Source organism: Pseudorasbora parva, chromosome 15 (genome assembly GCF_024679245.1).
Source record: "Pseudorasbora parva isolate DD20220531a chromosome 15, ASM2467924v1, whole genome shotgun sequence".
NCBI classification, from domain to species: Eukaryota; Metazoa; Chordata; class Actinopteri; order Cypriniformes; family Gobionidae; genus Pseudorasbora; species Pseudorasbora parva.
Genome location: NC_090186.1, coordinates 23,604,391 through 23,629,305, shown reverse-complemented (window position 1 = coordinate 23,629,305; position 24,915 = coordinate 23,604,391). Strand labels below are relative to the sequence as shown.

The window sequence follows — 24,915 nt, the reverse complement described above, 5'->3', positions numbered from 1 at the left end:
CCAGTTGCTCCTGGCTCGGCTGCCCCAGACTTCCTTGACTGGTGGCCGTTAGCGCTTCCAGCCATGTCGTTAGGCGATCCCACGGGACGGCGGAACTGGGTGCACGGAACATTACTGCGGACGAGAGAAACACAGCACACACACACACACAGAGAGAGAGCCAATGCAAGCTTGTTCTAAGCTAATGAGCTATCGTACGGATAGCTGGGAATTTTGGCTAACTGATGTAGACAGTTAGATAATTAGACAATTTAGACAATTAGGTGGGCGGTAGCCCTGGGGGGTCACTTGGTGAACTGCTGCTCGGTCGTCCCGGGACTATCTAATTCTCCTTGGGGTCTCTTGGTGAACTGAAAGAAACACAATCGTGATAGTCCAACAGTGAGGATAGGAAAGAGCACAGTGGAAACAAACACAAGATGAATTGGTCTGTAATGAAAGGAATGTCAGCATGCGCGCTGGGAGTGTTAGGGAAAATTAATAGGCTTAATGCTCAAGATATACTAAAATTCGGCTTGTACTATGGGTTATCCCATTTAGCTCATCCGGGGTGAATTGAGGTCGCTTAAGTGGAAGATTAAATATCAAGAGCAATTTAGAAAAAGGCAAAAGTTTCTGTCAAGTAATGATAAAACAAAAGCACTTTTGATGTCGTTTGTAATTACCAGACTGAGCTTTATTCCCAATGGTAGGGGAAAAGAAAAACTTTTGCAGAGAAAAATAAATAAAATAATAATAATAATAATAATTTTTAATAAAAAAAATTAATTAAAATTAAAAATTAAAATTAAAAATTGAAAATTAAAAATTAAAATAAAATTATAAAAAAAAAAAAAAAAAAAAAAAAAAAAAATAGAAGCTCAACTTAATTCAAATTAAATTCAAAGCAAGTTTAAATGAAATTTAAATAAGCCTGTAAGGAAAATCAAATAAAAGAAAGCCAATCAAAAATCCTATCCTATAACGATTAATCTCTAAGTGGGAGTTATCCAAATAAAAAGAATTAATCAGGAAGGGCGTAGGGATTTAGTGTTGCGCTGACTTAACAGGGTATAGCCACACGGTGGCGTCCTTCCTTCCAATTGGACTGTCTGTGACTTAAACCTAATTTCACTTTGAGTTAGAGGAAGTTATGTTTCTTTTTTAAACTTCAAATTCGAATAAGGGTGTTTAATCAGCGAGAAAGGAGACTTGGTTGTTGCTAGAAAAATTGTATAAATGAAACTGTGTACAACAGTAAGCAATAAACAATTTATAGGCTCAAACTTATTTTGTTAAGGCAGAATCAAATAACGGAGAGTGAAACTATCCGAATTTATCCACACGATGGCGCTATTGCGCCCGCCCTAGACTAGAGTTAGTTAGGCGGAAATGCTCACCAGATGGCTTTGTCTGGTTCTAGAGTCGCCCTCCGGCGTGCTGCAAGCGGCGTTGCAATTCTTGAGTCGCCCTCTGGCGGTTTGCAAGCGGCGTTGCAATTCTTGAGTCGCCCTCTGGCGGTTTGCAAGCGGCGTTGCAATTTCTGAGTCGCCCTGGCGTTCTGCACTTTACTGGCTTTTGCAGATCATTTAAAAATTACTCAACGAAACGGGTGAAAAACAGGAATTTATCATCTGCCTATTCACGCATTTTACATGGACTCCAATAGACATTTATCAATATGGCTGACGGTTTTCAGCATCTCTGATTCAAATGTTTTAGGTCTCAGGTCTTTGGTTAGCTAAGCCAGACTTAAACCAGGAGTTATCGTTTATCTTAACGATATAATAATTATTCTGAGGCCCCTTATATTGTACAGGAGAGTCTCGCCCTGTCCCAATCTTCCGCAATGATAGAAACTTTCCGTAGTTCAGATCAAGCGGGATAACGCAACGTACGTGTCTACAGACTGCATCAAAATCTCATTATTTTGATGGAACACATAATATATTGCTCGAGTCAAATGTATGGATTTTCTACAATACATTTGTTTGGAAATCACGCGGATAAACCCTATTGTGCCTACGGCTGCAGAGTTTTTCGGAGATCACGCGGATTTTCGTACCGTTCATATTTTTATTAATATAATCCGGCTACTTCAACATTTCTCAGCATCTGTTTATGCTTGGGTTGGCTTTGCGCGTACCGTTCATATTTTCATTAATATAATCCGGCTACTTCAACATTTCTCAGCATCTGTTTATGCTTGGGTTCGCTTTGCGCGGTACCTCACAATTCTCCAAACAACAACAAAACAAAAACGAAACAAAACGCGCGTGCAGGTTATTAATACCTCAAAAATACGCAATGAATAGAATATGAATATCATTCACACATACACAAACGTTTGAAACTTGCCCGATATTTCTCCACCAAATACATGTAACAACAACGACTTATGAGTTTAATGTCTCGGGGAATAATTAACTCAAAACGGATTTAATATTCAATATTCATGAATTTATGAATATAATTTGCCAGTTGTTCATTACGTATTAAAATTTTCCGATAGGGAAAATTGTTTAATTAAATACAAGTAACCCTTTATGGAATTGCTTGAAATTATCCTACTAAGTTTGTCCTGCAAATTAGTTATAGACTTTTCAAATCAATTCTCAATAAAGGGATTACTGCTTTACGAGCGCATAAGAAACATTAACTTTACTGATCAGGATAAGTTCAATATTTCAAATGGTCATACAGTTTACTTTACTAACATAGTAGCATAAGCAGTTAACGTTTAGATCGCAAGTTTCATTGACTTTGTGTACGTGGCAGAATAACAGATTCAACTCATTAAATGTCCTTTGGAGGTTTAATAAACACAGACTAAAAATAACACTACAATTCACACAGAAAGTACATACTAAATAGGCATCAAGATAGTAGAAATATAGATATTAACGAAAGAATACATAAAAGAGAATAATGAATAGACTGAAGTTAGAGAGAGATAAAAGAGAGAGAGAGACAAAGAGAGAGAGAGAGAGAGAGAGAGAGAGAGAGACAAAGAGAGTGGGGGAGGGTAAGGAACGGCTTTCCTTCAGTTCCTCAAATACGACCTTCACGGAGTTAATTTATCCCAACGGGAAAATAACACACCCTCTTTACAGCAGTAAGAATAAGAATACTTGCATTCTTTTTGGTTTCGTTTTGGCTTCTCGCTTGTGTGCGTATGTTCCTGCGTGTTCGGTGGCTTTCTCCGAGGTCGGGAGGGAGCGGCTGGTTGCTTTTAGGGATGCTCCGTGTGGTTGAAGATCGGATTGTAGAAGAGAAGATTTTTGGAAGAGATGAGGCCTGCTTGGAGGGCCTGCATTGGTGGCATGGCTTAAGTGCCAGGCAAAAAAATAATTTGAGGCAAAAGCTCTGTGTCTTAAACTCTTTGTGTATAAGACTTCATGTGGCCGAATTCTTTTGGGTCGTAAAACTTCTTATCAGCTGGTTTCCAGGGTAAGGAGAATCTTTCTCTGTTGTGTTGGGGGAAGGTCTGTTCCAAAGCACAACGCATTCAAAACATATTTGTTGAATGTAACTGGCGATTGTGTGTTTGATTCGCCTGAGTCGCTACACAAGTCAAGAAAAATGAAATAATCAAATATAAAACTGCTTACTTAGTCTACTCTACACTCTATAATTTAACTATACACTGATTCTTAATAAATATATTTTAGTTATTTAGCCAAGCATGTGGTGGTTTTCTATTTTTCAGGCCTCACTCATATGTGGTAATAAATCCGATATGATTCGTATGCGTGCATTAGCGTCTGCCATGTAAGCGGTCAAATTGGATATTCTCCAGTAAATGCGAGTCGTACATCATTGAAAAAGGGACGGAGGCGAATGACGTCAACTCAGGTGGATACAAACTGCGATCCAGTGTTGCCAAGTCCGCGGTTTTCATGCGGAATTGGGCTACTTTAACACAGTTTTGAGTTGCAATTGGGCGGGTTTTGTTGTGAAAACCTGGCAACTCCGTCAAGGGAACTCCTCTTTTTCTCCGCCTTAAGAGAGAAATGTTTTGCCGACCTTTAAAGATGTGTGGAACAGTGCAGACAGCAAAACATTGTGCAATCATTTTGTATGCGTCCATCGCATATCGCACGGTTTTACTTCTTTCACCAGTTAAGAACGTCTTGGGCTGTTTTCCCAGTGTACAGTGTAAATGCAAATATCAGATACGGGTCGCTTTTGAAAAGATGATGTAAGTGGGTCGTCAAAAAAAAAACGGATATAGTCACCAAATCAGAATTGTGCATCAAGACCTGCAGTGTAAATGCAGCCTTAGTCATGCGTTGCACGTATATATTTAACTCTTCTGCTTCTAATGTTTACTGAACGGCTGAAGCAGAGCTCTGCAAACACCTGCTGTCACGTACATCCACGCAAATTAAGAAACACAGCTCATGTTAGCGCTGTCCTCCTTAAAGTACCGGTTCTAATAATAGTCTATATCGACGTACTGTAATAGCAGGGTATCGCAATACTTTTCTAGTACCGGTATATCGTGCAACACTACGCCCTGGTCTCGCTCGCTCCACCCATGTCTCTCGCTCTTCCACCTCGCCACAATGTCATTTCACAATGCCACCATTAATAACACAATTATCATTGTTTCAAAGGACCAAGTCACCACTTTAGTTGAAGGGCAACAAACATGATGAAGTCATGAGAAGCTAATGCTTAGTTAATGATGACTACTGTATTATAATGTCAACTGAATTCATGTGCTATGTGCTGAGCCTGTGGCCAGTTATGGGGTCTGACCATTTACCTGCAGGCTACTATAAAGAAGGCATGCATGCTTAACTCAGAGATCATGATTAATGAAAAAATGTTGTTCTCACATTAATTTATATATTGGTCTAGCCTGTGCATGCATAAGGTAACGTTGATTTTTGTATATTCCTTTAATAATTCACAAGTTCACACTTACATTACACAAATAGAGAAAAGCAAATTAATTAGGTTAATTGTCTGAATGTGCTCCTCCCGATAAATATAATAAAACAGCATTTAAAGTAGTCTTACATGCATGAATTAGATCAATGTTTTTTGTGAACATAGAAAGCAACATGATCATGTGTAATAAACCATAACTCATGATGATGTTCTCACCTTAGTTTATATTTTAATTAAGTTGTTGTTCATCCATGAAGTCATGAATGAAATACTTTGAATTCCTGTTAGATCATGATGATTCATGAGATTTTAATGCATGTAGTAATGCATAAGTCATGCATGAATTAATGCATGAATTCATGATAATTTATGCACCCTTACCGTAAAGTGTTACCACATTCTCTTTGAACACAAGCTTTTCTCACCTTGTGATTCAGGCATGTCAATATGAGAACTTTCACTTCTCTCCTGACGTCGTTGTTTCTCATCATCCCAGATGGCCTGGAGACCAGGGTTTCTACCAATCTGATCTGGACACAACATACAAAAAAAGCATACTCATGAGTTCACCACACAAATAGCATAACTCCAAAAAGACTCAACTAAAGCTTGCAATCAAACCCAACAGAGTCTGATTTTACCCCATTTACCACCAACAATCAAATGCATGATAGCACAAGCATTAGGTGAAAGTGATTAATTCTGTATACAGTGTAAAGATTGTCTGAATTATTGATCAACCCATAGATGACATTTTTAAAATAACTTTCAGCATTTTTTTTCAACAATGAGTGTAGGAAGCAAACTTTTATTTTGACAGTGCTGTGGACAGTGTTTGAGCGCTGTGTGTGTTTTAGAAACACCCTTATTCTGCCTGCTTCCATTCCCTCTCCCTCACAAACCATAAAATAATATTTAAGTTCGGAAAGGTTGAAGCAAATTATAATGACATTCGTGGGCTTCATTGCACAGGATATGCACTGTGATGAACTTTGCTTGATGATGCGCGTACAGTGTGTTCTCGCCCACAGGTATTTTCCTTACAAATACGCTACGAAGTCTTCATTTTTGTCGTTTGGAATGTAGTGTGCTTCTATATTAAAAATAGGTAACTCACTGACAGAACCCAGCAAACATTGGTCCGACAGCAACGTCGTGTCCCTGGCCAAAAATAGTCACGGTAGAACAGCATGAATCATTAAAGTGTAACAGAACATTTCTTAAAAATGCATTCAGATACTTTTGTTCATGTCTACAGTTCTCTGGAGTTGCATGTATAATTGTCACTTTGACTTTTAGCTCTGTGTAGTTCAATATACCCTGTTGTGAATCGGTTGTGAGTTTTACACGTGCAATTATAGTCCATCCTGACCCTTATGTTATGAAATCCTTGTGAAATATGCAATAGCTGTGCTTACACTGATAGACAAGTTGTTAAATATGACCAGTCGTTTTCGTCGTCATCGCCCGAAGACGTGAATGAGAACTCACGCGGGCTGTGAGAAGGTGCACTGTCTGAAAGCGTGCACGCGTCTCTCAATGCGCAAATATTGAGTTCTCTGTCAAGTCTTTTGCTTGAATGGATAAACTTTGTTAAATGGATAAACTTTCTTGAATGGATAAACTTAACCATACACCTACGAGTCTACACCCCCACCAGAAGCCGTCGCTCAGCTAACGAGCGAAGGCTTGTGGTACCATCACAGAGGCATGAAATCCCTCTACAGCACTTTTTCTTTCATTGTTCCTGGTTGGTGGAACGATCTTCCGTTCTCCATACGCACAACAGAATCACTTGCTTCGTTCAAAAGACAGGTAAAAGCTCATCTCTTCCATGAGCACTTAATCTTATCATTAAAAAAAAAAACCTCTCCTCTATTTCTCTTTTCTTCTTCCCTTTTTCTGTTTTTTTGCTACTCTGAGTAGTATACAAATCTTGGTATTTAGGGCACTTTTTGCGTTTCTTTGCCTCTTCTTGACAGATTGCTTCCTGTACTCCTGAGTTGTAAGTCTCTTTGGATAAAAGCGTCTGCTAAATGCATAAATGTAAATGTAAGTGTAAACTCACGCAAAAAGTATGTCAACATGTCCATCTTGATGAGTATCCAAGCAGACATAGTCTGTATAAGCCTTAAGAGAACTTTATACAGTCAAGAAAAACGATGCATATCCATGCATTAGGTCTTAAAGGGGCAGTAGCCTTTACTGCTCTGCTTAATGTCAAACAAAAGATAAGGACATCACTCACTGCTCTTGATTGGATAGCTTTTGTAAGTTTAATAAGGATAAATCTTTAATTTAAACAGTTAAATATGCAGTTATTTTACATTTGATTACTTTATTCAATTTCTCTACCTCTTCTCTACCTGGATTCCAGCCGAATCTAGCCCCGCCCACAAAATGTTTAGGTCGGGCAATTCAGTCTGGCCTTGCTCCATAGAGGAATAATTATCCCCGAACAAAAACAGTTCGGACCAATGCAATCATCAGGCCGGCCCCAGACGATGACGGACAGATGATAATCAAAGGGGCTTGGATTATATTTTTTTAATCCTAAACGGAGAGCTTGTTTGTATATGCATTCACCATCACAATTTCTCTCAGAAATGATGATCATGTTGGGTAAGTACTCTGTGTATCATTAAATTATTTTACAACACTGGCAAAGATTGTGTATTCCAGCCTGATTTCAGCACGCGTGCAGACAGGGTTGCCAAGTTTTTACAATAAAACGCGCCAACTACTAGCCCTAAACAATAGCTTCTGGGGGGGTTCTTCGGGGAAAAAATGGCGTTTGGGGGGTAAAATGCGTGTTATTTTGGCATGGTTGCCTGCTAAAATTCGCACTCATGGGTCTATATATCACATAATAGTCGCTTCAACCCACGGACATAGAAAACAACCCGCGGAAAAAACGTGGACTTGGCAACACAGTGCAGTTGAACTCTGTTGAAATTTGACAATGCGTCGCTTCGTTGCTCTGATTGGTTGTAGGTCTATCCAATTGATGTCTTTCCTGGTTCAGTTGAAACACGCCTCAAAATCACAGCCCAATGGAGCAGTTTCAGACTCATATTCTGACTAGAATTGAGTATGAAGACGTCAGGCTAGTAAAGTACCACAATCATCACAGTCAAAAATGCAATGGTTACAATTGGTTACAATTACTAATAATTGGCATAATTTCTTTCACAGTTTCGGTTTTCGGCCTTGGTTTCCTCATTTTTGTTTTCGGCCAAGAATTTTGATTTCGGTGCATCCCTAGCAGGGCTTGACATTAACTTTTTTGCTCACCAGCCACTGTGGCTAGTGGTTTTCCAAAGTTACTAGCCACACAGCATTTTCACTGGCCACAATTTTGCTGTTTGGAAATTACATTGTATATGTTTAAAGTTGACTTTGGCATGCTTAAATTACTTGATTTTGAGTCCTTTTACTTGATTTAGAAGACTTAAAACCCTTTCAAATTTTCAAATGCAGTGACCCCCCCCAAATCAAGACTACATTGTATATCAGCTGGGATGTGCAGGTGGGCAAGGGGTGGGCAATATAATAGGATAATATGATAAATGAAATATGATGCGTGTTATTTTAGTTAGGCTATATATATAAGCAAATTACAAAAACAATAGTAAACAAAAATAAAATAAAAATTCAGATACTAATACATATTTATTTCATATGTATACATTTATTAAACACCTGTAGTTGTGTGATTAACACTAATGAAAGACAGGCATTTAATTGGGCAGCTGAATGCATGGATGTAATATTCTGACACACATCCAGTGTGTTCTGACACAAAACCCACCTGTTTACGTACACTTAAAGGACAACTCCGACAAATTTTTAAGTTTATCTTGACCGTTATATCTTTGTGAGTACAGTCTATAGAAGAAGAAAAAAAACGGATCGGTGCTTGCAACACAGAGTTATTACAGTTAATGCCCAATTAAATCTTTTGTCAAGCCCTGATCCCTAGTAAAAATGCTCATAAAAAAACCCCAACAAAACAAAAACCTTTTAACCTTTTTGGAAAAGATGATTTCTGTCACTGCTGCACTGTAAAACATTATTTAGAAAAAAAGTTACCTGGTTGCCTTAAAATTTTGAGTTCATTGAAATTAAAATTTTGATTTAATGTGATTTCTAATATGATTTCTGACCTGTAAGGTTGCCAGAATAATAATCTTACACGGTGTGTTAATAGGCCAGAGGAGAACTGGCACCCCGACTGAGTCTGGTTTCTCCCAAGGTTCATTTTTCTCCATCATGCCCGATGGAGTTTTGGTTCCTTGCCACTGTCGCCTTTGGCTTGGCTTGCTCAGTTGGGGACACTAAAAATATGATTAAAGTTATTCAACTTATTATACAAATAAAATGTATGAATTAGGTCTTATTTAATTCTATAAACTATAATACTGATCTGCCAACATTGTCGCTATATGATAAATTAAAATAAGCTGATAACATCACTGTTTTCTCCAGTACGACTGTACAGCCAAATCTAATTTTGTCGCAATATTATCCTGTTTGACACTGTGAAGCTGCTTTGACACAATCGTGATTGTAAAAGCGCTATATAAATAAAGTTAATTGATTGATTGATTGATTGATTGATTTAACACAATGAACATTGTTTGAGATTCGACAACCTTTATTAAAAAAAATATTAAAAGATTTTGTATACATATTGGGTAATTGTGAGTTTTATTTCTGATGAAGCAGTGAAACATGCCAAATAGTGCTATTTTCATGATTTATCAATTTTTTTTAATGTGGTTCAGATACAAATATATTTTGAGTTTCTATTTATTAAACAAATTTCCTTCATTGTATCAACTCAAATTTTTAATTTCAATAACCTCAAAATTAAGGCAACCAGGTTACTTACTTTTTTAAGTTAAACCAACAAAAAAACAACTATCATTTTTTTACAACTGACCACCACAAAGAATATGCAGAATATCAAAAACTTTAGGAGTCAGCTGATCACCAGCACCAAGGTACTAGAACAATAACACCCAAAATATCGTCTAATTATCGTTATCGAGAAAATCCCAGAAAATATTGAGATATAATTTTTGGTCAATATCGCACACCCCTAATGCCATCAACAGATGTTATTACCCGGTGCAGGCAGGAACTCACTTATGCTCTCTCTCTCTCTCTCTCTCTCTCTCTCTCACACACACACACACACACACACACACACACACACACAAACAAATCCTTACTCTCAATTTCTAAACGGTTGAGAACATCAGCAGCCACGGCATCGACCTCCAGCTCGCACACACTCGTACGTTCCACCTCCTCTAAAATCAGAGAACTGCAAAACACATGAAATAAAGGTAAAAATGCCATACAATCCTGTGTATATTGGCATACACCTTATATAACACACACCTTGGTATGTTGTCCTCCTCCCAGCGAATGCACATTGTATCCCTCAGCTCACTGTCACAGAGTTTGGACGTACAGGGATTTTTCCATGGACTGGTGCTGCCCCCTATATTGAACATCTGCTCTCCTGAAAAAATGAATAGTAATAGAGAAGCAAGTGTTCACAAACAGTGAATCCCAGTATATTCAGTTGAGAACTTTTATGATAAGTTATAAGGAAGTGAGCTGTCTTATTGCTAAATTCTGATTGAATCCGTCATTTGATTTGTGAACTGACATGACTGTCAAATGATTCCTTCTCAAATGATTCATTAATTTGAGAGCGTTTTTTTTTAAACTATTGTTTTTCTCTTATGCATGTGCATATCTCAATTTAAATATAAATACAGTCAGAGAAACCAAGCTCTAAATTGTGTTTATACCCTCTTTACCTAAATACCTCTAAGCAAAATAATGTATGAAACTTGAAATGGAAGTACATAGATCCTGACAGTAAAGCACACACCCTGTTTGTGTGTGTAGTCTCAAAAGAACAACCATGGATTCATGTTTTATTTCCTTTTTCCCCCTATTTATTAATTTGCAATCATTTAACAACAATGTTACGTTTATATAACACTTTGTCTTGGCACTCAAAGCGCTTTACATTGAATGGGGAATCTCCTCAACCACCACCAATGTGCAGCATCCAGCTGGGTGATGCGACGGAAGCCATATTGCAGCAGAACACCCACTATACACTAGCTTATCGGTGGAGAGGAGACAAAGTGATGAAGCCAATCAGTGTTTATATGGGGATGAGTGGGAGACCATGACGATAGGTAAAGGCAAGTGGACAAATTTGGCTAGAATGTCAGGGGTGCACTCCTATACTTTTTTTTAAAAGACATCCATTTTTAAACACACAGAACAGAGTCAGAACCTCAGTTCTCTTCTCATCTGAAGGACAGTGCTTTTCTTGAAAGTAGAAAATTCAAGAATTGACAGTTCCCATCACTACACTGGGGTGCCTTCGACCCACAGGGAGAGCACCCCCTGCTGGCATCACTAACATCACCTCCAACAGCAACCTAGTTTTCCCAGGACGTTTCCAATCAAGGTTCTGAACATGCTCAACTTTAGCCGCGGTTCCACCGCAGGAACTTTCCCCAAGAACTAGGAACTTTGGGGTGGTACTCCGTGTGTTTCGACCACAGGAACTAGGGTCTAAATGAGGTTCTGGGTAAATATTTCCCCCTCCAAACAGCCCTGCTCACAAGGTAGTACTTTTTCAAAGTTCAGCTGATTGGTTTAGCTCACGCAGCATTTTATTTCAACCAGCATTTTTAAAACTCTTTTGCGAGGTTCGTTCTGAGTTCTGATGGTGCACGTTCGTCTCAGCCATCTCATGGCCAATGTCCGTATAGTTGATAATAACACTGTCATTTTAAATCTAGCTTTACAATTTTTCAGAATATGCTTTAGTATAAGTACTCTTTTCCACCGTTTTGTTAATTACCTTTTTAGTAAACCTAGCCTGACATCGTCATACTAAATTCTGGTCAGAATATGAGTCTGATACTGCTCCAATGGGCTGTAATTATGAGGCGTGTAACGTTAAGTTGCATAACGTTAGTTGTCAAATGTCAACAGAACTTAACTGCACTGTGTTGCCAAGTCTGCAGTTTTCCATGTCTGCGGGTTGAAGTGAAGTATATCACTTATGTGATATACAAATTTTAGCAGGCAACCTTACCAAAATAACACATTTTACACCCCAAAGACTTTTTTTTTCCAGAGAACAAAGATCTTCAACCCTGCTCCTGGGGACCCACTGTCCTGTAAAGTTTAGCTCCCTATCCCTAACCCTAATCAAAAAAAGCTGAAGTTAATCAAGCTCTTCAGGATCACTTGGTAAAAAAATATTTTATCAATGCAAAGCAATTTCCTTTTAATATGATTAGTAACTAATTGCATTACACATTTTTCCTCAGTAATTCAACAATTACATTAATTTTGTAATTTAATAACACAATTTCATTACACGCATCTACACAGTAAAAATATTACACAGTATCTACTTTAAAAAAAAAAATATATATATATATATATATATATATATATATATATATATATATATATATATATATATATATATATATATATATATATATATATATATATATATATATATATATATATATATATGGTAACAATATTTCAGTAGTTTTTATGATGAATTAAATCTTAGTGGAATGTGCTTTTTTTAATTTAAGTTGATTTTGAAAATAATATGTATATTAAAGTAAATGGAAATGACCTGTTTATATTTGACTTTCAGTTATGTTATTCAATTAATAGTCTGTTTGATGCTGGCACAAGTAGAAACAAACTTGTTATTGCACAAGCATTAGCAAAGTGATTGCTCATTGAACAAAGCAACATTCTTCATAATAATAACAACAACAACAACAACAACAATACTAATAATTATTATTATTATTATTATTAAAGCTGCAAGCAGCATTTAGCAGGGTTCAAGCATTTAAGGCCTTTTAACAGTTAAGATATTTTGTATTTAAGGTTTTTAAGCATTAAATTAATTAAAACTGAGATTTCAGATGAAATGTAGATCTGAGCATTCATTGAGAAGTTAAAGGCTTTTGGGGACACTTGGTCATGGCCACATATTAAAATGACCCAATTATAGCCATCCAGATGCAAATTCAAGTCATTTTGGATAATTATTGACCTGTCAGAATGAGCAGATCTAACAAATCCAGAGCTGCCAACTTTTCAAAAAAACTTAGAGTGAGATTTGGTGGTGCCAACCAAAATGTTGCCGTACAAAGCAGAAATTGCAAAAATAAATTGCAAAAATAAATAATATTAATAATAGCGCTCTATATATGCATCAGCATTTGAAGGGGGTACTATTGTTTGTTTGTTTTTTGCATCTACATGACGGTTTGTATATACATCCTATAGACACACACATTTTAAAGCACTAGAGACAGTGGCGTAACTTAGTAATGACGGGCCCAGTGAGGCCAGTTAGGGTATGACAAAAATGGTAACGCTTTAGTTTAGCGTCCAATTCTATATTGCGATATTGGCTGTTTATTGCTACTTATAAATCAAATATTAAGGCTGTAATATTAATAAAGACCAACTAAAATCAGTAGCTTAGTTTGGTATAGTTATTTTTGTATGCATCTCTAAAATTCGACATTTTAAAGAAAATAAGCGTCTGATCTTATCATATCAATATGGATACGTTTGCACCAGCTCTGCAATATAGCACTCCAGACAAGTTACATCTATTACACTTTATAAAATATAGCATAGCCTATTGCTTTAAAGGCACACATATAATAACTATCTATAGGCCTAATTAAAACATGTATTAAAAACAGACAGACTTAGCCTATCATTTCAGCTTAACTGGAAGGCCCCGGAAACAGGCAAGAGGTTTCGTTACGCTCGTCAATCGCGCCGGCGAGTTCTGATGTTTTTTTTCCCCTCACTAATCATGATAGCGGATATCATTTTTGGTCATACAGATAAATGTGAGACATAATTTATAATAAACTTACAATAACAACAAAACTTTGTGCTTTTGTAAAATAAAAACGGTGCACTTTCTGTCTGCGAGAGAATCTGAAACTCACTAAATACTTATCACATGACATAAACATGAAACATACGTCTAAAGAAAGCTTGAAATTGCTACTTTTAAATCAAACAATTCACATTTTAGAGGGAAGTGTGAGAGGAGAGCACTGGCATACAATGGAATATCTAGCCCAGCGTCACACCAGTCTGCTTCGCTCACATGCTCTGATGAAAAGGTAGTCAGTATCCTAAGCGTGGCGGTTGAGTGCGAATGCCGTGTGATTTTCGAATCTGAAACCAGTGCATTTCATTTGAAATGTGAGTGTCACAATATCATGTGGAGTCACTTTGTCGCCAGTACCCCGATGTGGGTAGGTTTGCACTGAAGTTACGCCCCCTGACTAGAGCCATGATTTTTTCTAAATAGAACAAATTGATTATACATCATCAACCTACAGCATACTTTATACAGGGAAGAAAAAGGAAAAAATCTGTCTGTCCTGTCTGTTGTGCGGCTCTTTTTTTTTGCTGTGGGTGATCTAAAAAAAAATGTTTGTAGTAAAACTACTTTAAGTAGTTAAGTTACATTCAAGCTACCCTTATGAAAAAGTAGCTACACTACTTTCAAAAAGTAGCTAGCTATATTGAAACTACTTTATTCTTCTTCTTTTTTTACAATGAGATTGTTACAAATAACTGAATAACTGTTAATGAAGAATGTTGTAATATTTGGGGTTCCAAGCAACATAATGCAATGTAATTATGATTTCACAGAGTATGCATGGGGTGAATTCGGGTTTATTGGAACACTTTTTCCCAGTCATTTCAATGGGAAAAACTGTCAGAATTATTGCACAAAATTCTGAAATATAGCCTATATCTCAAACTGGCTGTCAAAGTGCAAAATGGCTACAAATTTAACATCAGTGCAAGAACAAAATGTATGCAACTTAAATGAGATACTCAGGAGTCAGGATTAGGCTAAAGATGCAGGTTACTTACAGCACATGCAGTGATGAAGCGCAAACAGAACCGCTCTGAGACTCCAGTCATGAGCTGCTCGCGTGCGCATTGCTTGACTATTTATTTTCGTTACGAATTGTTTCGTTAAAAAATGGACATTTAAGTCCACATGTCATGAAACCAAGAAACTCTGCTTCTAATCACAGGTCGAGAGCTGTCATTCCAACCAACTTTGTGATGCAGTTTGCAAACGTTTGTTGGAACAATGTTTCGGGAAACACCGACTCGTTTAACGTTAATGATGGGACTTGCGACCATAGTTAGCTAGAGCTAGAGACTAGAGAAGATAGCTTCTCGTCAGAACTCAAAACGGAATGTAGCTTTTGGTCACGCTACACTTATTTAGTTGCACATTTATCTTGAACCCCCTCACCGAAAGCATAACTAATCGATTACGAGTGGCTCATCAGGGAGATCTATAGATAAACTTATCTTTCAGGCATTTGACCGACAGGGTTGACACTTCAGCGTGAGAAATCAAGAGTGTGGCGTTTAAGCGTGTGAAACCAATCAAATGCGTGTGTCTCACGGCCAATGCGTGAGAGTTGGCAGCTCTGCAAATCATTTGAACATTATATCAAAGACCATTTACAACCAATGCAGGAAATTTACCATTATAAACGCATGAAAGCTTTTATAGAAACAGTGCCACCTATAGACCGATCTTTATAATAATTTAAATGCTTGTTTAGAGTCATACGTCACATGTACTTACCTATTTTTGAGAATATCTAAACATTAATTAAGGAGTTAAAGGCTTTAGGTACAATTGGTCAAAGTCACATTGATATGACCCTATTATAGCCATCCAAATGCAAAAGTAATTTTTTTTGGGATAATTATTGACATAGTCAGAATGAGCAGATCTAACAAAGTATTTTAACATTATATGATAACAGATGGAAAAGACCATTTACAGCCAATACAGGCAATTTATCATAGGAAATGCATGGTTTTAAAGCTTTTTATACCATGATCTGTTTTAATACTCAATTCTGATTGGTTGGAAGGTGTGCAGTAAAACCGTTTAATGCACAGGTAGTTCCAGTCAGTTTAATTACAGTTCGAAATTAATCCACCACTATAATCACTGGTAACCATAGTAACACAGTTATGCTTGCAAACAGAGTGACAGTGGCAGATTGCAGTATCAGCCACGGATATGTCTATACGTATAACGTTACACTAGGGCTGGTCGATTCCGAAATTTTTGGAATCGATTCCGATTCCAATTCCTGTTTCCAGAATCGACGGAGTCGATTCCAAGAATCGATTCCGCACTGTTGTTTTCGATTCCTTTTCGATTCTTCTTTTTTTAACAAAATCGATGGAGGAACCTAGTTCCGGAGTGACCGCAGGATACAAGGATGTAGAAAGTATCCTTCTCCGAAACTTTATTTGTAAAATGATGATACATTTCCATAACTCTGATGAATTTTAAATGATGGATTCTCCTGAAATGGCCCATATAGCCCAGAAGTAAATGCGATTTAGCCTAATAAAAAAAAAGGATAGCACATTATTCATGGATGTGCATTTATTGTATGTTTAAAACTACATGACATGTCTAAAATGCATGTGCACAGTTTAGTTAAATGACTACGTTACGTTCAAATAAGTGCTTTTGCACAGAATGTACGAGGCAAAATAACCACAATATTAACGAAAACAATAGGCCTAATATAAGAGTGCGCAGTTTATTTGTCAATCAGATGCGCGAGCAAGTTGCGTTCATTACTATAGCAACATTAGGCCTCTAGTCTAGGTGCATTTCCTTTCCGTTATCAATGGATTAAAGAAAATAAAAGAAAATAGAAAATTAAAATAAGACCCTCACATCTGCAAGCAGCGCTCAAAACCTACCGTTGTGGACAACAGAACCATTTCACAATTTAAGATGATGGAGTTTTTGTGTGCAAAATGTAGCAAACTTGTCCACGATGCAGGATCACAGAAGGAAACAATGACAATAAACACTATTAAACACTATTAAGTGAATGAAAGGTATAGTAATAATCAGCGATATGCGTTTACATATGGCTTGATTTGAACGTTTCATACCATAAAAATAAGTAGTTAGAATTACGTTCTAGTGACGTCATCACGCAATGACGCAAAAAACCCTGCTGAATTGCTTTATTTTTAACTCGTTATTTGAAACTAACTGTTCAAAAGAACCTTTTGCAAAAATTAAATAGACATCCAATCATTATTAGTAAGCGAGAGACAAGTGAATAAAGAAGAGTCGATTCCCCGCGATGGAATAGATTCCAAAAGTTGGAATCGACTCTCGATTCCCAACGCCTTGGAATCGAGGAATCGATTCTTTTTGGAATCGATTCCCAGCCCTACGTTACACATTTATGGCAATAGACCATTTCAGAATGTTTGTAAACAATCGCCTCAAGATAATTCCGGGTGGCAGAACGCGAGCGGCTTCTACTGACAAACTGAAGAGATCAGCCAGCTACTGTAAACAGTTACATAGTTAAGAACATTGTTGTTGATTAAAGTTGAAACTATGACGAAAAATTTTTATGTTTGGGGTTGCGCCGTCAGATATACAGCAAAAGGTGTAGGATTTTATCGATTTCATTCAGAAAGAAGTAAATATATCCAGCAAAATCTGTGGGTGAGGAGGCTAAAGTGAGTGGACGTCGTCAAAAGTAGCGCTACAGAGAAGTATATACTTTTGACGACGTCCACTCGCTTTGAGAATATTCTCAAAACGGTCCATCTACAAAATCATAGCAGAGCATAATTATCTTCAGCTGGGGAAATTCAAGACTAATATTAGTAAACTTTAGATCTCTTTTAACCCCTTACGATTCAAAGATCATACGGCCTCAGATTACTATTGTTCACCATTCACTGCTCATCACACTATATTACTTTATCTGGACAAACTCAGTATCATCAGAAAGATTAAAGACTCCAGCTTCGATATTTGAACACTGTTTATATAAAACTGGGTTGCAGTGACATTCATTTCTTAATTTATATCAGGAGTGCATTATTATCGATCCGTTATGAACGATATTTTGAACAGATTATCAGACGCACTTTCATTCTCTCGTCTGCACCGGCTCATTTGTGTTCAAAGAGATCGCAAAGAAGAACTTTCAGTTTAGCTCTTAGTTCAAAAGTGCTTATATTTGGAGAAATATTGACATATCACATTTGCAAAATTTCGTCATACAGAATACCATTTCTATTAATTTTTCACGGAATTATTCTATATAAAAGAGTTAAAACATGCGCAGACCTCTCTCCTACTGTCTCGGACATTTCCTCATTCTGGCTCTGTGAAGAACAAGTCTGTTCTACATTTCTACGCGTGAACTAAGAAGCTAATAAACACACGATAACTATGGAATAAGGTTTTTGTGTGATTGTTCATGTGATTTCAGCTATTTTATATCAATAATAGATGTTTACATTATGACTGCTAACAGGTGTAGTGATTAGCTCCATATAAAATGATAAATATAACATTTTAACATCGGGAATTCGTGAGATATTGCAGATGCTACGAGTCATTTAAGTTGATCATCGCATCAAATCAGCTGGTACACGGCACGTTTGCACCGCGAGCCGGCCGCGATCACGCTTGTTAAACACAGACAGAGCTTTCAATGTTGCTGCTATAGCTTCAGATACAAAAAATAAAGAAAAAATGTGTGCAAATGATTTGTTGAAAAGCAGAGAACAGGTAAATAGTTAGATAACAGGGAAATAGACCATCTACGATAGCCTAACATATTGTAATTCAAACAGCAACAATCACTAAAATAACTCAATCAATGGTAGGCTGAGGCTCATTTAAAAAGTATGGTAGTAGACTAGCGCTACATCTACTGGAGCAAGGATAGGCATTTCATGTATTGCTGTCTCCTGAACTAGTTAATCAGTCCCTCAATAGAGTGCAGAAGTCATGACGTCACTTTGTAGGCCAAAACGCGGAAGTGAGTTAGCATTTTAGCACTTCCAGTTCCCTCGCTCTAAAGTCTATGGTTTTTTTGAATGGGTTTTTGCTAAATCGCCTGAAATAAGGTCTGTGGTTAACAAAGCCTCTAAATATTTTCACGTTTTGATCTACATAAAACACACTAGTTCTAACCTGCTTGTGATTTTTTTTTTCTTTATTGTGTCTTAAAAACGGCGGTTGCTAACAAGTTGCTAAAAGGGACTACATCCTTTGGCCAGGACTTTAGACGTCATCGTGACAAACGGGAACTCTCACCAGCCCGGTTTCATTCACTTTTGAATTCTGTAAGTAAATGTTTAATAAAAATAAAAAACTAGCCTGCGTTTCAGTCTCACGTTCTTATAAGTTTACCTTTCAGTTGATATACATAAAGTTATATATTTAGTCCTTTCAAATAGTGTTTCCAAATATTGTTGTACACAGAAATCTGTGATATTAAGGTAACCAATTACCAGTTTTTAATTTCTGTGGAGAGACTGTAGTGTTTTGTTTTGTCCCGAGATGGAACCACAAGTCGTCGAATGAAAGCTGCGCTGTTCTACATGTCCAGATTTATAGTGGTTCTCTCCTCGATTATGATCAATCGTCTATACGATTGTAAATTGATACGGCTAAGTTATAGCTTACGTTAGTGCTTCTGAGGTGGTAAAAACAAGGTTTTTTTTCCTGGCGAATTAAATCAAACATAATACAGTGAAAGATAATCTTTAAAGTCTATTTGGGGCACGATGATCAGGAATAATAGCCTAATCTTAATCACAAAGAAAATAATATTAAGGTTTACAAAATAATAAACTAATAAATAAAACATTAACAAACAAGAAAAAATCTCAGAGAGGCACGCAAAAACTCAATTAGTTTCTAACATTTTTGGAAAAAACGAATGGTCAATATTTATCATGAAAAAATGGATAAGTGTTCATACAGAGCGCAGATCATAATGAGCGAACGTGTTTTTTAAATAAAGTTTGAGGAAGCTTGATGATGACGTAGATCCGCGACTGTGTGCTGTAGTCCGTTTATAGCCTACCGTTAGCATTTTATATCTGACGACTTTATTTAGGCTTCAAACTGTATACATTTTGGATTCACTTGTAAAGATTATCTTGATAGACAAAACGTGTAAGGGTCATAACTCTTTGTTGAACACAGATCATATTTTTTGCGATTGTCCAAAAGTCTATGGGGAAAATGCATAGGCTTTTGATCGAGGGAACCCATGCACCGCTAACTTCCGGGTTGGCCTAGAAAGTGACGTCATGACTTCGGCACTCTATAATCATGTTAACTATGTCTGAATCCCAAGCAATTTACTAGCATTGCCATAGGAACGCTTCGGCTTTTGCCACCCGGAAGAACGTTTATTAATGTTGTGACGTCATGGTGAATTGTCCTATATCAAGTGACATGACGTGACACACAGAAGCCAATGGCACATATGTCACTATGCGCAGGTATGTATACGTATACCTATCTATGACTATGGGCGTATTGGCACATATGGCACATGCAGTCTTCATTGTCTTGTCACTGACATTATCGCGACAAACACTGACATGGACATGACACCTGCATGACACCGAGTTGCGGAACATGTCTATGATGGTCGTGATACCTACACTGACAGACTCGAGCACCTATATTATTATTTAATTTAATGCATTAAATGTAATGTGTCTTTATAGGTTGATGCAGGGTTTATTTTACACTAGGCTATAATGATGATTAGTTCAAATAAAGATTGCCTTGTCACTGCAGTGTTGCCTGTCATTCATAAATAATTTTAATAAATCCATTAAATAATCATTAAGTTATGTTCGCTATGCTTAAGCAACGAGGGGATCTTCAAACTGACATGTAGGGCTGGGAATCGATTCCAAAAAGAATTGATTTCTCGATTCCAAGGCGTTGGGAATCGAGAGTCGATTCCAACATTTGGAATCGATTCCAACATTTGGAATCGATTCCATCGTGGGGAATCGATTCCATCGTGGGGAATCGACTCCTCTTTATTCACTTGTCTCTCGCTTACTAATAATGATTGGAAGTCTATTTAATTTTTGCAAAAGGTTCTTTTGAACAGTTAGTTTCAAATAACGAGTTAAAAATAAAGCAATTCAGCTGGGTTTTTTTGCGTCATATCGTGATGACGTCACTAGAACGTAATTCTAACTACTTATTTTTATGGTATGAAACGTTCAAATCAAGCCAAATGTAAACGCATATCGCTGATTATTACTATACCTTTCATTCACTTAGTTTAATAGTGTTTATTGTCACTGCTTCCTTCTGTGATCCTTACGGTGGCTGAGAGGTGCAAAACAAAATCACAATTATGAAAACAATAACAAATTATAAAACAAGTCTAAAAACAAAATAACATGTCAGAAAACACAATGACAAATTCAAAACCAAAATAATTCAGAAAACACCGAAAATTCACACAAACCGAAAAAGGTAGGTACATTGTGAGAATGGAATACTTCCCTATGATTGGACGAGACACCTGTCAATCAAGCAAGCTAAGAAATTGAACGATCGATTAACTTTCTTTCGTGTTTGCACGGGTAAATATGTTGTCTTTACTGTGGATTAAAATACGACGTTCTTCTGAATTTCTGCAATTCGTGTGGAAAAAACCTCAAGGTATTAAAAGAGACACGACAGAAAACGCCCATCCCTAAAAACGTTACAGGTAAGTTAAGTATTATGGCTAACGCTATACAACATAGCTAGCGTTAGATAGTGGCTGAATTTGAAACAGCCCCCTATACCCTCAAATAGGGCACTATTTGAGGGGATAGACATTTGTAGTGGTTCCGAAACCATAGCGGACATTATTGAGTGCACTCATTCAATCCCACATAGATTACGCATAACGTCATCACGTTTAACACACAACTTGTGTTTCTGCAGAAGTGCTAACCACATTGCCCGGTAACCGAACAACTGCCCTGGTCCACGCAGCTCTGCTCTAATAGCATTCCTGACATCGTTTAACGGCGAATAGTTTTTTCTTCTGAACATACCTGCATCCTTCAGATGTGTTTTTAAAGAGCGCAAGCTAATTTTAATATCGTGATTTGTCGCCAGCATGTCCACAATCACGGCATATGAATGTCCTTCTTCAAAGTAATGTTTAATGTGTTCCATTTTTAATATTGTTTGTTTAGGCCGAGGAAAAAATAAATGCATATTCTACTGCAAAACAAAGTTCAACAATTACTCAATTTCTTACTTCTTGTAAAGCTTAATTGACCAGTGTCTCATCCAATCATAGGGAAGTATTCCATTCTCACGATGTACCTACCTTTTCGGTTTGTGTGAATTGTCGTTGTGTTTTTTTAATTGTTATTTTGGTTTTAAATTTGTAGTTGTGTTTTCTGAATTGTTATTTTGTTTTCGAAATTGTTGTTGTGTTTTCTGGCATATTTTGTTTAGACATGTAATTGTTTTATAATTTGTTGTTTTTGTTTTTTGGATGTGTTATTTTGTTTTCATAATTGTGATTTGTTTTGCACCTCTCGGCCAACGTAGATCCTGCATCGTGGACAAGTTTGCTACTTTTTCTACACATAAACTTTTCAAAATTTTAAATTGTGAAATGGTTCTGTTGTCCACAACGGTAGGTTTTGAGCTCTGCTTACAGATGCAGATGTGAGGGTCTTATTTTAATTTTCTATTTTCTTTAATCCATTGATAACTGAAAGAAAATGCGCCTAGACTAGAGTACAGCTTAATGACAGAGTCTATGTTGCTATAGTAATGAACGCAACTTGCTCGCGCATCTGATTGACAAATAAACTGCGCACTCTTACAATTTTTTTTTTCTTTAATATTGTGGTTATTTTACCTCGTACATTCTGTGCAAGCACTTATTTGAATGTAGTCATTTAACTTAACTGTGCAGATGCATTTTAGACATGTCATGTAGTTTTTAACATGCAAAAAATGCACATCCATGAATAATGTGCTATCCTTTTGATTTATTAGGCTAAATCGCATTTACTTCTGGGCTATATGGGCCATTTCAGGAGAATCCATCATTTAAAATTCATCAGAGTTATGGAAATGTATCATCATTTTACAAATAAAGTTTCGGAGAAGGATACTTTCTACATCCTTGTACCCTGCGGTCACTCCGGAACTAGGTTCACCATCGATTTTGTTAAAAAAAAGAAGAATCGAAAAGGAATCGAAAACAACAGTGCGGAATCGATTCCAAAAATTTTGGAATCGACCAGCCCTACTCATGTCACTTAAAGTTGCCATAGATATGTATACATATCTGTGGTTGATACTGCCAGCTGCCACTGTCACTCTGTTTGCAAGCGTAACTGTGTTACTATGGTTACCAGTGTTTATAGTGGCAGATTAATTTCGAACTGCAATCAAACTGACTGGAACTACCTGTGCATTAAACAGTTTTACTGCACACCTTCCAGCCAATCAGAATCAAGTATTAAAACAGACCATGGTATAATAATGAATATTGTCCATGAGGGTCTGCCACTTTTCTTTTGTATATTTATAATTGGATTTAAATTTGTTGACCGTAACCTATACACATGCAAATAATTAAAGCTTGCAGCCTTTGTGACTTCAGATTAGCATCTATGCTATAGTATGGTTTTTAAATGGTTTAATTATAAGGCACAGCTGACACAAGCAAGCATGTTAAAAGTCTGTTCCCTGACATAAACTACATTACCCATAATGCATGTGCTCTTATGTAGTTCTGCTCACTCACGGTTGAGCTAGGCGCCTTCAAATTTTGTGTGGTCCAGGGCCATGAGTATTCACGGTGCAGAGAATTGCCATCCTTTGTTAATCTTGTGCTAGTCTTGTGTGTAGAAGTGCTGTGTGCGTCCTTAAGATGTAAGTATGGCTTTGCATAAATGACGCGATTATTGCAGTTATTCAATCCGGATGGCATTGTTATTATACCCATGTTATTCCCTACTGCTATCCTGCAGATGCCGCTACGGCGCTCCACAAGTGCTCCTAAAGAAGCCATCTACTGTATATACTTTAGTTATTGCCTTACAAATAACTGCAAATATTATATTTAATGTATAATTCATTGGAGATTTGCGGCATTTATGCAAGTTCATTTACAGTGTTAGATATCCTCCCCCTAGTGGATTTTGGTTGTAATGCAGGCTATTTCTTTATGCATCTGTATGTAACCATAGCCTACATCAGGACTATTCAAATCTTACCCTGTGATTTTCTAATGATCCTGAAGACATTGATTAGCATGTTCAGGTGTGCTTGATTAGGGTTGGAGCTAAACTCTGCACCGCATTGGCCCTCCGGGGTAAGATTTGAATAGCCCTGGCCTACATGTTTACTAATATACATTTTATTGTATTTTTGTTTCAGATAACCACACACACCCACATAAACACACCCATTTGTCATATTAATACCTACAAATCCTCATCATTTCCATGTTTCTGACTCCTCCTCAAATTCTCAAACTGTACCATTGGATTTGTCTATTCCTTCTGACCGAGGAAGACTCAGTTGACGAGCAATCCAAAATCAGCCGCAGATGTACAGTCCCTGACAAAAGTCTTGTCGCTTATCTATTTTCTAGAAATACCTGATATTAACCTGACTTTTAATTAATTCATTGGTGTTAGAAATAGCTCATATGAAAAGCTAAAACCCTCCCAAATGATGTTTAATGCACTGAAATAAATAATTTTCACAGAAAAAATATTTATCATTTAATCAAGACAGATAGGTCAAATTTTGGCAAGACAAAAGTTTTGTCGCCTATACAGAAATTGAACAAATTTACTGCAAATACAAAAATATGTCAGCAAATTAAGTTGTGGTGCTGTGAGATCCAAATTTAATATCTTGTATGACTTCCATGAGCTTGAAGGACTGCATCCATGCGGTTTGGCAAGGATTCATACAATTTATTGATGAAGTCACCAGGAATAGCTAAGAAAGCAGTCTTGTATGCCTCCCAGAGTTCATCAATATTCTTTGGTTTCGTCTTCCATGCGTCC

General features: G+C 37.0%; 1 protein-coding gene across 2 annotated transcripts in view; it reads right to left on the bottom strand.

Annotated features, from left to right (window-relative positions):
• The window catches only part of rev3l (REV3 like, DNA directed polymerase zeta catalytic subunit), a 204,124-nt gene that overhangs the window by 117,164 nt on the left and 62,045 nt on the right, over nt 1-24,915 (bottom strand). For both annotated transcript variants that reach the window (XM_067417392.1, XM_067417393.1), the window contains exons 5-7: nt 10,288-10,411; nt 10,116-10,210; nt 5,304-5,408 (exon numbers count right to left, since the gene is read on the bottom strand). In XM_067417392.1, the coding sequence (XP_067273493.1) occupies nt 5,304-5,408; nt 10,116-10,210; nt 10,288-10,411 (324 nt within the window). The remainder of the gene's footprint in view (nt 1-5,303; nt 5,409-10,115; nt 10,211-10,287; nt 10,412-24,915) is intronic.